This window comes from Gymnoscopelus braueri, assembly GCF_963280865.1.
Source record: "Gymnoscopelus braueri genome assembly, chromosome: 9".
In the NCBI taxonomy this organism is placed as follows: Eukaryota; Metazoa; Chordata; class Actinopteri; order Myctophiformes; family Myctophidae; genus Gymnoscopelus; species Gymnoscopelus braueri.
This window is the reverse complement of record NC_137610.1, coordinates 36,078,248-36,093,668: the sequence shown is the minus strand read 5'-3', so window position 1 is coordinate 36,093,668 and position 15,421 is coordinate 36,078,248. Positions and strand designations below refer to the sequence as shown.

At 41.5% G+C, this 15,421-nt stretch overlaps 1 protein-coding gene across 1 annotated transcript in view; it reads right to left on the bottom strand.

Moving 5' to 3' along the window:
- The window catches only part of syt9b (synaptotagmin IXb), a gene marked incomplete at its 3' end in the record, with an annotated part of 31,951 nt that extends 17,150 nt beyond the window's left edge, over positions 1 to 14,801 (bottom strand). Inside the window, exons 1-4 of the mRNA XM_080438735.1 lie at positions 14,665 to 14,801; positions 14,213 to 14,559; positions 739 to 914; positions 101 to 315 (exon numbers count right to left, since the gene is read on the bottom strand). Of these exons, the coding sequence (XP_080294861.1) occupies positions 101 to 315; positions 739 to 914; positions 14,213 to 14,360 (539 nt within the window). The 5' untranslated portion in view covers positions 14,361 to 14,559; positions 14,665 to 14,801. The remainder of the gene's footprint in view (positions 1 to 100; positions 316 to 738; positions 915 to 14,212; positions 14,560 to 14,664) is intronic.
- Between the last annotated feature and the right edge of the window lie 620 nt (positions 14,802 to 15,421).

Sequence of the window (15,421 nt, the reverse complement as noted above, 5' to 3'; positions counted from 1 at the left end):
TCTGTGATATAAACCTGGGTCTTCCACATCAGTAAACATCCAGCAGCCATCATCACATCTGCTTCATGTGCAATGTGTGTAAGCAGGCATGTCTACTAACCGTACAGATGATGTGGGCTCTGTGATCTGTCTCTGAACCCTGTCTCTGGCTAGAGTGTGGTGGCTTTTCTCCACCTTGCTCTGCGCCTCCAGAGGAATGTCAGGCGAGGTGTGGCTGATCTTCATGGCTGATTCTAGGACAGCCACGGCAGAAGGGAGCACTGTGGTCTCTTTAACACAGACATCCTCACTGTACTCTCTCTCCTCGCCATCCACCTGCACAACACATAATAGAATTATTTAACCAGTGTTTTTACATGATTAGCTCATTAACTACAAGTCATGTACAGTATACTGTACTTCTTTTTTTAAAAGAGAAGAAAATCAACTAGTAGAGACTTGAAACCTGCTTGGTGTATCCAGTACACTGAACTTCATGTCACCTTTATTATTTTTGTTTAGATTTGATTTCTGTATTAAAAAATACAGAAATCCGGTAATTCCAAAAATTTTAAGAATCCTATGGCATGCTTTGGAAAATTGTCTACTCAACATGGAAATCCCTTAGGCTAATTTACTTTGCTGCATGACCCTTTAGAAATGTGTCATTTGACAAAGATTTATTTGATAATCGTCTTAGACGTTTGGATTCATTTTAGAATTATATTCAGTAGTGTTGACATTTTCAACTATTATCACCTCTGTTAGGACGGGCTGCTGGTCTCCGCCCAGGAAGTGAGGCCCCTTGAGGCCATCGGGGAGGAAGCGGCCGCTCCATGGTACCCAGCACAGCTTCCACGAGACGAACAGGGACACACTGAACAGAGCAAGACCACATGTGGTCACCAGGAGGGACAACAGGCTCACAGAGACATCTGGAGAAAGACATAGAGATCAGAGAGAACCAAGTGAATTCAAGCTGGAGAGGAGACAGATGTGTCTCTTGTCAATGTATATTTGATGCAATATGCATTATTCATTCACTCTTTTGGTTGTGTCCATCACTTAGAGTATGTACTGTAGGTTTGTTTGTTTATTTGTTTGTTTGACAACCTGAGGGACAGCTAGAAAGAGAGATAAAGAGTGGGGTGTGCAGGGACATGGCATAGATTGTACAAGTCTCTGGAACTCTACTGGAAGGATGGAACACTATTGTAACAAAAGATATGGTCTCATTTGGTGTTTTGATGGTGGTGGAGAGTGCTGTCTAACTCGTTCTCTATTTTGTCCTCAGACGAGCTCTCCAGCAGCGTCTCCAGGCATATTTTTACAGCTGGCTAGCACGCCAGTACTTTCCGCCCCCCAAGGCTACTTCTATTTCCAGTAGGTCGATTTCAAAATGAAACATGTGTTGACAAATCATTACAAATTTCTAATAGTGTAAATAAAATAGACTCTTATTTTGAAATGTGCAGAGGTTGAGAGGAAATGGAGAGGACATTTCTATTGAGGCCATCTTGACAGTTTTCAAAAGTAAACAAAACAGACATGGATGGATTAAACCTAATATTTAGGCAAAACTTCATGTGGAACCCATGCTCTTGTAACCTAGACAATGTACACACTTTGGAAGTTTGTTCTCTTTCATCCTCCATGGCAGCAAGTGAGTAATTAGTTATCTCATGCTGGAAATATTTGCCTACAGAACTGTACAGTAGGCCTACTCACATTCTGCATTTCATTGCAAATTGCTGTTGTGTGACCATACTATTGTGGGCCTGTACTATGTGCTTCTGTGGGTGGTGGTATTTAGGGGGGCTGGGGTCCATCATGGCGAGTTTGTGCCCAGCTGGCCCGTAGTCATGTTAATCATTCACCCTTGCAGCAAATTCCCATATTGCTCGTAGGGTAGCAAGTGAAAGGGGCGGGAGGGGCCCCAAAGTTGAGCTTTGCTTGGAGCCCTGTAATTGCTAAATCCGCCCCTGCCCCTGAACCCTGGGGCAGAGCTTGCCTTTTTCAGCATATGGATGCAAGCTATTGAAAGCATACCAACCCTAAGATGATATACGTGAAATTATGACCATAAGCAATATTACAGTACTTGACATTAGGCAGCAGGAAAATAGTACTGGCAGTAGTGTTTGCAGAAATGTGTCATATTTATACAAATACATAAATACAGTATCCACAACCCAACAACTATTTCATCAAGCCTACTTTTTTGGTCAACATTCGAACTTTGCAAACTGATCAGCAATTTTGTCCTGATCAATATTTTAGGTTACTTTTGTCTTTATGAAAAGGCTAGCAAGCTGTGAGAGTGAGACGTTCCTTGCTCATAGCCAAGCACAGGTAGCCTAGATTAAAAGTGAATTTATGCTTTTTGTGGTGTGGTGTGGTTCACAGTGAGATTGCTATCTGCTCAGAGGCTCGTACTTCATGGCAAATGCTGTAGCAGTGCTGTTGTGACAGATGAAGCTCCTCATGCTGAAAGACTCCTCATGATGTTCAGCAAAATAGTCTGTATTATAACTAGACCGGTGACCGTCGGGCACCGGGAGTCCAGGACCACACAAGTCGGGAACGATGCAAGTTGGGTTATGCAATACCCGTTGTACCGGTTGTCAGTCTACCCGTTGTACCTACCTGTCTGTCTGTCTGTCTGTCTGTCTGTCTGTCTGTCTGTCTGTCTGTCTGTCTGTCTGTCTGTCTGTCTGTCTGTGTTCCTTTTATGCCCATATGATTGGGAGCCAGGAGGGAGAAGTGTCTAGGATGCTTCTTGTGTTGGCCTAGTTGTCATATAAGGAAGACAGACATCCTGTGAGATGCTTGCTGATTGAAATGTGCGGGAAGTGGTTGCTATGCCCTTGATTGCCTTGAATGTCATCATCAATGTTTTGAATTGAATGCAAGCAGCCACCAGGAGCCAGTGAGCACAGAAGTGGGGAGACGGGAACATTTGGGAAGGTTGAAGACCAGGCCTGCTGCCTGGATGAGACGTTAATATACTAGAGCTATTCTACAATGATATTCCAGGCAATCCATCAATGTACTGTGTGCTTATTTTAATTAGAGCAGCCAACTACCTGATTTGACAAATGAACCACATACAGTAGGACAGCCACCTCCAGTAATGTACAGGGGACCAGCTGGGATGAACTGAAAGCCATGCAGAGATGATATATGTGTCCTAACACAATGCATGCCTTATATTTACAGTCAGCACAGTTAGGGAATTCAGCTGAGTTGCTGTAGTTGTGTACTTTGGACCATACCTGTGTGTTTGATCAAATAGGAAAATTATTTCACACTCAGTAATCCACATGCAGGGGGAAGCTCTGTTCCTCTCCATATAAATCTTAACAAATGAGTTGAATATTCATGAGCTTCATTGTACGTTGTTGGGTTTGCCTCCATTAAAACAGTTTGAAATTAACCACTTAAACACTATATACTTCATTGCCCAGGGTCTAAGCCCCTAATTTTTTCCCTCTACACCAAATATTTTTTGCTGAATGTTCGCCCCAGAATAAGGACGCTGTTCATGTAGTTAAAGAATTTAAAAGAATCCAAACTCTGTAGCTTGATCCTGATAGTGTCACCAAAAGGTCCAGGCAACCCTGTGGATTCTTTAATTACTTTAGCTATAACCTTCTTCTCTAAAGCTGCGTTGGTACCTTGGTTAAGTTTTCTTGCAGGGTGCAATCAAGGTAACACATCCTAACCTGGTATAGCCCAATGGTAATTAATTGGATCCAGGAGTTCTGATAATCAGCAGGTTCACACCTTCCCAAAGGAAGTCAGACATTTTTTAATTAGAAAAGGCCTTGATTATTTTAATTGTCTGTGGTGCAGTTGGTTGTAGTTACACATTTGGTCTGAATATGCATACGGAAGGAAATGGTTCCACTTTGAGTTTGGGATATAAGACATTATTGGTGGCTTGAAACAATTCAGAGCCAATCAGGTATTTTTAAGGCCTTGTAAATCAAAAGAAAAAAAATCCAAATCTAGCAGAAGACATCTCTTTACCTTTGGAAAATGTTTAGTGAATATAGCATGGGAGGACTTTGAATGAGAAGCCAGATGTCTGTCTCCCTCGTAATTGTTCCTGTTTTTCTCAGGGAGACACATCTGTCTACAGGCTTTCAAACTGAGACCTTTAACACAGTCAAGAAGCAGTGTACGCTTCCTGAACATGAATAATTCATTGTTGATCAGTTATGCTGATTAAGCCTTTGAGAGCAGATTCTGAAGGTACAGTTTTAAATATAATTGAAATAATTGTCTCAAGGATCCAATTTTAATTCCACACTGACATGACATGTGTTGAATGTTTGCAAACAGCTTTGGAAACCTTTGGAAAATACTATAAATAAACAAAAATGTGAGAATGGAATTTCAGAGCATCTCTTTCCAATTGAATGTCAAACAAATTCACACAAGAACAAAGAAACACATTTTCAAACACAGACTAGAATGAAGAATGTAACTGCAATCACCAAATGACAAATTGTGAAGCTACAGTATACCTGGCTTGCATCACCAGGAAAGACAGAGAAAGTAATCCAACTGACAGGCTCGTCAAAGATAAAACCTTAGGGACTGTGTTATGTTTTGTTTTTCTTTCCAACTATGTAAATGTTCTTTCCTGATGGAAGTCTTGACAGAGGTTTTTTTCATATCTCTGAAGTGAATCAGGCTTCAAAAGCCTAAATAAAACAGACAAACAGATGGCCTCCTTTTATTGATTTGGTCTAAATCTCCCTTTGATGGGGCAGCGTGTAAAAGAAAGCATGGTCCCCAGGGCTCCCTGATCATCAAGCTATTCTGGAAAGAGGCTGATTGGTATTGAACCTAAGAGGATGGGTTTAGGAGAATGAGGAAAGATGACTTCCGGTGCTATTTAAGCTGCCCCTGTGGTTTTCTTGTCTTTACCTTCCTCTCCATTATGTGCACAACTTCATCTTCTATAATAAGGTTGATTGCCATGTAGTATTCTTCTGTGTACACTGCACACGCGTACATTCATCAGCTTTCATCAAATAGTTGTCTCCTGTCAGGCCCTGCGAGATTTCCCAAGCATCTATGATGACTTATTCATGCCAGTGCTGTGTGTGTGTGTGTGTGTGTGTGTGTGTGTGTGTGTGTGTGTGTGTGTGTGTGTGTGTGTGTGTGTGTGTGTGTGTGTGTGCGTGTGCGTGTGCGTGTGCGTGCGTGTGCGTGTGCGTGTTTGTATCCACATGATGTATGAGGATGTAAGTCCTGAACTAGGAACAGGAGATCAGTAAACGGTGTGAATGCTATCCTCTTTCACAATACACATGCGCACACACATGTGCACATAGACTACCATCAGTGGTGGAAGAAGTACCCAGATTTTGTTTTACTTAAGTAAAAGTAGCAATACCACAATTTAGAAATACATTGTGGTATTGTGTATTGTGTGGTATGAAAATCATAAGATGACATATGGAGATACAAGGTTTCTGCCCGACAGCGACATGTTGGCTGATTGCTGAATTATTTGTTGTCCTGTTTTTCTCTCTCGTGTGTGTGTGTGTGTGTGTGTGTGTGTGTGTGTGTGTGTGTCTGTCTGTCTGTCTGTCTGTCTGTCTGTCTGTCTGTCTGTCTGTCTGTCTGTCTGTCTGTCTGTCTGTCTGTCTGTCTGTCTGTCTGTCTCTCTTGCTCTGTTGCAGAATTAGATGCATTCATTTCGCATTCAGGCATCAATGTCACCATATCAGCTGCCAGATGCTCGTAGCTGGAAGATTTGAGGTCAATTCAAATCAAACACGTAGGAAACAGGACAAAAAATGCTAAATAAAACATAAGGCAGCTGCAAAGATAGAATAATGAAATAGGTGGCAAAAAAACCCAAAACAACTAAGGAAGCAACAATCTGCACGTTGGGTGCCATGGACTGAGAAAAACCTTAGTGTTAATTAAGTGTTAATTTAACTGAGCGTACAAATGTACACTCTGTCAGTTAAAACTGTCCTTTATCTTTCTTCAGTCAACTGACAGCTCACAGTTGTGGATACACTTCAAAATCATGAGTCAATATAATCCTAAGAGTTAAAATTTGAATTGAATGGTACATTCTGGTTATAGGTGTATTATCATGCAATATGCATTTAGTCTGGCGGCAACAATATTGAATAATCTGGAGTCATGCATGTCACTTCCTGATGTTTGACAGAAATACAAGACCTTACAGCAGAAAGGTCAAAATATCACATATCGTTGAAAACATTGAATGCCGTTGTAATCTCTACGTGTTGTTCAAAGTTGAAATAAATTGTCTAGTTTCCGAAACAGTGGGTTGGGACCCATTTTTGCTGTGTAGCGAGTAAATAACCCTTTATTTCATTTCCTACTTTTTTTTTTTTAAATTATTTTAAAAGATTTTCAAAAATATAAATGATCAATAAATAAATAAAAAGAAAGAAAGAAAGACATTCATGAACTTAACACATTGAATGCCAAAAACGGTCCGGACCGTTTTTGAGGATCCAAACGAGAAGTGCCGAAAACGGTCCGGACCGTTTTTGACCCAATTCTATTTTTATACATGTGGGCCACGTGGGGCGCTAAAACGAAACTTTGACATCACCCAAGGAGTTTCTGAGAAGAAGAGGCTGGATCTGGCTCCATGTCAAAAATCCTTCCGGTCGGCGTTTTCAATGTTATCTCCTTGACTAAAAGCTTAATATCTCCATTTCTTTTTAACGTGGTGGAAACGAGCCGTTTTCGATCGGCGATCACGCTGCAATGGAGGATCGCGTTAGAAATATTATTGTTCCAGGCGTTAGTCGGGACCCTCCGCCGTCTCGCACGCACGCTTTGTTTACATGCACTTCCGCGTCGGGGCTTCTACAGCACGAAACGTATAACGCAAGTGGATGGAAGAAATGCAGGCACTCAACGTATAATATTTTAATAAACCTCTGGCACCCAATGTGTTAAAAGAAGAAGTGAAAATAGCACTGCAATAGCGATGCAACGCGTTTGGTCCCACAGAGACAAATAAAATGTGTCTTTTGGGTCTCGAACTGAAAAGTTAGGTAACCACTGGTCTTGTGGACATGCTTCAAAATAGACTGACGTTTGATATGGTTTCTATCAAGCTTGACATTTTAAGGTTAATACAGTTATATAGGATTGAGTCTGTTTTAAGCAAAATGTTCCCTTTAAGCCCTATTTATACTTTGTGTTGTGAATTTGTAGATCGGCTATCTTCTGTGTGTGACAACAGCGTGCATCCAAGTATAGATGAAGCATTGGATTTATTAGTACACATGTTGTGAGTGCAAGGGGAGCCGTTCCATTACCTCAGGTAGGTCTTTTGTGTATGAGGTCACCTACTCTTATGTGTGGTTCTTTAAGAGGCAGTGAAAAAGACTGAGATTGGAAGTCGCCTTTAACCCAGGGGCATACCCATTAAACACATATAGGCTACGAGATTAAAGCGTGTGCGTGTGTGTGTGTGCACGCGTGCGTGCGTCTATGCATGTGCATGCAGGCTAGACCATTGGTCCACTGCACCCGTGATGGTAGGAAAAGGCTATGAATATCTCTCATTCTCACTGGAGATAAGCTTTACTTCTTGGTTGAACAGACACACACACACACACACACACACACACACACACACACACACACACACACACACACACACACACACACACACACACACACACACACGTGCACGCACGCACAAATTTGTGCCTGACCAGTGACCATTCCATCTGATGCTCTGATTAATGACCAAAACAGGGCAAACCATGCACCTGTATGAAGCCGATTCATATGGTGTCGCTCGTCGAAGATAGCTGACCTACAAACTCACAACGTGCAGATATAGTGTACAAATTTCAACCTGGCTTCCCAAAAAAGAGCGAAAATCTGCAAGTTCACAATGCGTGTGTGACACTGTCATACAGCACAGTATAAAATAGGGCATTCATTTATGAGAAAACATAAAATAGATGAAGATAAAGAGTTTCTGCCCGACAGCAACGATATAAATATAAAACTAGATTTCGCCTATAAAGGCTATTGGCCATGTTGAAACTGGATCACCAAATTGTGATTCCTCAATGAGGAATCACAATTTGGTGATCCAGTTTGACTAACAACACACTGAGCACACATTCGTATACATACACACCCCACCCCTTCCTCCACTCCTCATTAGAATCCCTATACATTATTAGAATTATACGAAATGCTATCACAGCTGACTCTAGGGGTCAGGGATGTGCTCATTTGGCCTTGTTCATTGTTCACAATTGCTGTTATTGTTTACACACTGAAACAAATGTATTTCTGGTGCTGACCAAAAACTAAAAAATCTCCCAGGGGATTGCTCATTTCTGGCATGCTGCACCCATCAGCCATCATACACCAAGAATAGAGGGTAGAGTCAAATCACAGATAGTGCAGTTTAAAATACCAATGATACTAGATCATGATAATTTAAAAACCCTACTAATCAACCTGTAGAATTTTCACTTCCCTAACCATTTAAGCCCTATTTTATACGTTGTCGTGCAATGATGTTGCATTGCAAAAATAGGTGATCGACAACGATACGCTGCATTGCTTTTTTTTAAAAAATCTTAATTTAACCTTTATAAAGACAGAACAACATTGTAAACCAGAACAAATTCTTATTTTCAATGCCTGGTAAAAAAGGCAAGGCCTCTAGAGGGAGAGGTGGGGTAAGGTAAAAAAAAAAAAAAAATCAAGTTACAGGCAGTTAAAACAAAGCAATATTATAAATCATAGTAACAAGAATATAATTAAAATAAAAAAACTAATAAAAACAAGCAAAAATAAAACAAGCTGCAACGCGTCCTGAGCTTGTAGATCTGCTATTTTCACTAATTTAAAGATCTTGAATCTTTAAATAAACTACATTGGTAGATCTGCTATTTTCACTATTTTTGCCTATAATGCCCACAATAGGGATGCCAGGTTGAAAGTGGTTAACAAGTCCTTCTACCAACCAATATTTTGGATGCATGAGGTATATGTCTGCGGGTTATTGTCTGGCCGCATTATCATGAAGAGAAAATTAGGCGGAAGATGGCGATCCTTATGGACAATTTATTCTCCTTTGCAGGGCGTAGTATAATGCCTGCTTGAAACAGACAGGGAAGAGGCCCCCAAGGCAGGCCAGGGCCTTCTCATTAAACTGCTGTATGTCCTCTTTCCTCCAGGGAGGCGGGTGTTGTGTACAGCTCAATAAAGCAACAACAGCCATGTCAGCAGTGGGTCAATACGGGACAATAACGGGAGGTGAGGGGCCAGGCGGATGTGGAGCTAAGGGCCAGCAGCACACAGTCAAATCCTCAGTGCTGCACGTACTGGAGCTCCATGAGTGAGGGTATAAATGGCCCCAAATGTGCAGGGACAATGTGCCCTGAAAACCCCTTCTATCAAGTGCTTTGAAGGAAGAGAGGATGCGGTATATGTGATGTAATGCCTCGGGGCCTGCTTATGAATACAGTATCTGCCATTCTGACAGATGGAAGAGAGGAGAATGTGTGAATACAGTGATGTATACAGTGATGGGGGGGTGGGGGGTGGATATGCGAGTGAAGGCTTATGACTGATTTGTACTTGGTTGCGCATCGTGTCGTGCACCAACAATAGACAATCTACAAGCTCAGAATGCTCTCTAGTGCAACGTGTTAGATATAGAAGGCAAAGAGATACACACTAAAATCCTGGGTGTTAACTTAAAGGTGCAAGTGACATATGTTTTGGTTAAAACAAAACGTTTTTTGTTAAAAGGTTCAAGCACTATATTCTGATAGTAATCATTTCTAAGAGTGTTTGTTCAGTATCAATAAACAGAAAATCTATTTTCAGGTGGGTTGCCAATCATTAGCGCATCAGGAAAGAGAACCCATTTATCAGCTTTATCAGTTCTAATTGTGCCTGCTAATTGTCTCCGCCGGAGGTGGAGAGTATGTTTTCGCTTCGTCCCGCCGTGTGTTAGCATGGCCCCTAGCCAAGCTAACATTGGTCAAGCTCCACGTGACACGTGTCAATATGTTGACACCAATGCCTTTGATTGGCTAGAGGGACGCATGACGAAATAAAATCCTATAAATAGGTGTGTCACTTCAAAAGGCCATTTATGACAGGATCAATCAGTCTTGATTGGAACAGTACCTTCCAGTACAAATCACCCGTCCGTGCGTGTGTGTGTCCCTCTGAGAACACCTAACATTGGTCAGGCAAAGGCGCAGAAGGCCAAAGCTAAGAAAGCATACTCATCTACAACAGTAACACAGAAGAGGACTATATTGAATTGATCCCACAACAAGGTCGAAGTCTTAATACTGTAACAATTGGCCACCTTGATCAAATACATTATGTAGCACTAGAGAAAACTGACATAGATCAAACACACCAATCAACTGCTGAAACTGTTCAAGACAATGAAGATGAAGAAGACAGACAAGCATTTGAACAAACCAGTCAATTACGAGGACTCCCATATGACACATTGCTTCAAGAAGATTTCTTTTTAGATGCAGACACTACATATTCAGTCGCCCCTGCAGAACACCAAAAACCACGCGCATTCTACCAAGACGACCCGTTCTACCAAGACGACCCGTGCTATTAAAATAGCACGGGTCTGCTGGCGGAGACTTGTGCTCCGAGGAGCACATTTTCTAGTTTCTTTGTGTAATCACTTCCAACTTCACTTATTTAATCTGTATCCTGTGCCGGTTCTCTCTCCTGATTGGATAAAATTGGTATTCCTACCTGAAAAAATGCATGTTATGCATACTAAAGAGCTGGAGAGACAGGGAGACTCCTGTTACTAAACAAACATTCTATATCAATGAGTATTATCAGAATATGGAGCTATTTAACACTTATTTTAACAAATAAATATCAATTAACTCTGAGTGTGTACATATTGAACCAAATTGGACTCATAGGCATCTATTTGGTGCTCTCTGAGTTACAAATGAGTAAAGGGTCCATATGCTTCCATTTGTGCACTCTCAGAGTTAAATTAACACTCAGGAGGAAGGAGTGAAGACAAAAGACAAGACATGAGTTCTTTCATAAAATCGCCGGTGGCTGAAATATTCCAAACCAAATATCCAATAATGTCCATGTTGCCTGGCAACGACAATACCGGCATAATTGAATGACACCTAGCCATTTCTCATCAACTTTTAATCAATCCAAGGACTCTGAAACCAAGGGATGGAAGTGCTTTTTGCTGTTTCCACATTGGGCATTGCGTCTAAATCACCCTTTGATATTTAGATTTGATTATGTAAAGAATTGAGCCATTAGTAATTATTACTTTCAGATTCAGAAATTGGGCACAATTTAGTCACTACACTCGTACACAGCAAACTCCGCAGTGTTCACAGTCACAACAATAAACTTCTGCTTAAATCCCTGGACATGTTGTTACTCTCAGTAGATGAAATACAGTATGTGTACTGTGAGCAAAGCATGTTGCTGCAGCCTGTCAGACATGTTAGAACCAGAGATTACTGGTCAAAGGTGGTTATTCTAGGCCTGCCAAGGCTTATAGGACATTTTCACAGCTTATAACATAATATCACTGGTCAGAATTATAAGGTTCTCTAAAAGAAATTGCTATGAGATCATGCATCAAACCTGCAAACCAACCTCAAAATCCTTATGTTCCAACCTCAATCCATAGCCCAAATAGTGCCCTCTCACGCTCCTACACTAAATACTGTCCAAACAGCCAGTACACTATATACGTTTCCATTTCCTTTTGGGAAAATGCAGCATCGTTTTCCTACAGGGTGCTGTGTGGGCCTGTAGAAACTCACAGAACATACAAAAAAATATTGAATGTCAATGTAACTCTGAGTGCAACAAGAAGGGGGCTAATAACAGCGTGGCTTCCATGTGGATCTGGGACTTCATGTGTACAGTCTATGACGTCAGTCATCTGTGACTTCTTTATACCAGCGGCCCCCAGTTTGGTATGCATTAGGCCACAGACCCCCATATCTCTCAGAGTTACAGAGTGATACACCCTGGTATCCTGTAAGTGATGCCAGGATGTATCTATCAATCAATTAGCTGGGAACCCCCTCAAGGACCCCTGGGGGTCCCCGGACCCCACTTTGAGAACCACTGGTCTATAAGTACGACTCCATAGTTGGGCACGGTCTCAGTCTGATCCGACTGCCATTGACTTCACCGGCTCGTTTCTTACAGAGCCACGCCATAAAAACGGACCCTTAGAGGGACCCTCGAGGGTTCATTTCTACCCTCTCAAAGTTAAATTAACATTTTGCAGTGTACAGTGTCACTGCCAGAGCTTCCCCTGCTCCTCTCCTCTGCTCTGTGGGGATGACTGTTTGTTGTGGATATAGAACTGTGAGGGCTACAGTATATAGAGCAGCAGTCTAATACAACAGGAAATGGGTCAAGGCTCCTCATGGGAGCCAATCTGGTAGCTTGAACTTCCTCTTTATCATACATAATGTATTGTATATGTAACATGTTTGAACGGATCAGCCAGGCCCCAGTTGCTATTATCCAAAACAAACATACGTGCAAACACAGACTCACAAACATTCACAGACATGTAGAGCACTGTAAATTTGTATTTGTACGGTCACAAATGGGACAGTCTGACAACATCAACAACTGCATACAGTACATGTGCATACATGTGCATGCCTGCGTGCCTGTGCACACACACACACACACACACACACACACACACACACACACACACACACACACACACACACACACACACACACACACACACACACACACACACACACACACACACACACACACACACACACACACGTTATGTTAATGTATATCCATGCATTAACATGCATAGATACACATACATAGACCCCCTTCTCTCTCTCTTTCTCTCTCTGTCACTGATAAGACACATGAGAGATTACGTCAGTCACAGTTTGTGAGGTATTGGCAAAAATAACATTTGGAACAATCGAACGAGCAAAATCTTCTCACATGGGAACACATTTCTCTATTCAAAAAGCAGCATTATTCCGATCGAGAGAGTTTTATGTAAAATTGCCCTTGCAACTTACTATATTAAAGTCCAGTAAAGTCCATAAAGTCAAATCCAATGGCAAAAAAACAAATTAAACAACTCAAAATAAATATATCCAACTTGCTCTTTTCATGATCATCTTCAAAGTGTTGGGTGTATAATGGAGGATGTTGGGTGGGGCTGTTGGCTTTTCTGGCATCAAAAGAGGGGCTTGAACATACAGCTTATTATTGCTTGGTTTTAGATCCAAGGTGTAGGCTGCTGCAAAATAGTACACACTGAGATCTGAAATAGCTTGTGGTCTCTGTTACTGTAAGCCCAGTGTAAGCAACAAGTGTTTGTAACGTTACCTCAGAGGGGGACAGTGAACAACACTTCATGCACTTGATATGCACTTAAAGGTAGGGTAAGTGATATTTTTGGGTTAAAACAAAAAGTATTTTGTTAAAAGGTTAAAGCACTATATTCTGATAGTAATCATTGCTATAGAGTGTTTGTTCAGTAACAGGAGTCTCCCCGTCTCTCCAGCTCTTTAATAAACAGAAAATACATTTTCCGTAGGTGTCAAAATCTCAGCCAATCAGGAGAAAGTACCAATTTTTAAGCTTCATTTTTATAGTGTTCCAGTTCCAATTTTGCTTGCTCATTTCTTAGTGTCATCACTTCCAATTTCACTTGTTTAATCTATATCCTGATTGAGTTCTCTGTCCTGATTGGATAAAATTGGAAATGAAACTGAAACTGAAACGAAAATGCATTTTCAGTTTTATAAAGAGCTGGAGAGACAAGGAGACTCCTTTTACTGAACAAACACTCTATAGCAATGAGTACTATCAGAATATAGAGCTATTTAACACTTATTTTAACCAAAGAAAATCACTTACCCTACCTTTAATTATGCTGGTAGGAAAGATCCTATATGTTATCACTAAAGTAGCAGCCTATTGTAGCTTGGATAACTTATATTATTATAATTAAAAAAGAGAGAGGGGGGGGGGTCTAAATGTCAAAGGCTACCCTATTGAGGATATTTACAATACAATATAGGCTAATGGCCTACAGTACGTAGAATTAGATTATCTAACCAAAAGTGTTAACAAAACAATGTTGAGATTGTATACTTGTACAGGGTATACTGTACAAGAAGAAGCACAGGCTCACCTGAGTCTGTGTAACGTGGTCTTGCCAGGTCTCTGAAGTAATAGATGAAATCCAGACAGTTGTCGCTCTGCACCTCTCCCTTGGAGCACAGGTCGGAGAGCAGTTCTAGTGCCTTTCGACAAATCTCATCCTCTCTTTCTGCAGGCATTGCCCTCCAGCATCCTTCTGACTGGTCGGGCACGCCGGCTGATCCCTCTCTTTCACGCACCGTGTTTCACAGGCTCACACACCCTCTATCATAACGCACAGAAAGGCACAGTATACGGGCAGAAGAATCAAACAGCCCCTGCGCTCCAATCCCCTGACATCGGTGGCACTGATAAGGAGGCGCAGTTCACCCGAATTTTCTAAAAGAAACAGAGGAATGTTGAGTAGGACCGTCAAGTCTTTCTCTTGGAAGATTTTATTTGCGACAAGTTTTCACAAATCCAAAATTGCGACGTTTTACGTACCCCACAAGGTTATTAAACCAAATCAATATCTTTGTTTTGTTTTGTTTTCTCTTCTCTTTCTTCCCTCTTTTACTCCCGAGCGCTGTCCATCGCTCCGCGGTGCTGAATCACTGAGCCTCAGTGCGCTCCTCCTCTCGGCTACAAGGACAGTGGTGTCTTCAATGAATAGTTGGCGCTCACCGCGCTCAATTATTTCTGAGCGCAGGAAGTTCAGTGTTCTCCTCCCTCCCCACCCCCCCCCCCGCCTGCTCCCCAGCCATCCATCCACCACTCCGCTGACGAGCGCTGTCCCAATTCTATTGAACTAGGCACGTCAACTAAAGAAACAGATGTTTGAGCTTTAAAATATCGCCTACAGACTCAGAGTAGGCCTACTCTAAACTCTGAGTGAACACATGAAACATAATGGACCCGTAAGGGTGTATTTGGTTTAATTTGTAGGCTACCCATACACTCTCATAGTTACAACAAATGGATACATTAACACTGAGGATTTTACTGTGTAGTTCATTCATTTAGCATTTTAGTAAAGACAATAGGCCATTTCATCTCAACTCTCTCTCTCTTGAATTGTGCTTTATCCTCTTTCTAGCTTGTACAAATATCAGACCATCCATCCTATTGGCCTACATGTATTCGATGCTCATATACATAATCCTGTAGGCAGGACCATGGCCACACTCTGACTCAGACATAACCATAAACAAACCTGATACGCCGGCAGGCATGCCACTATGACTCAGACATAACCATAAAC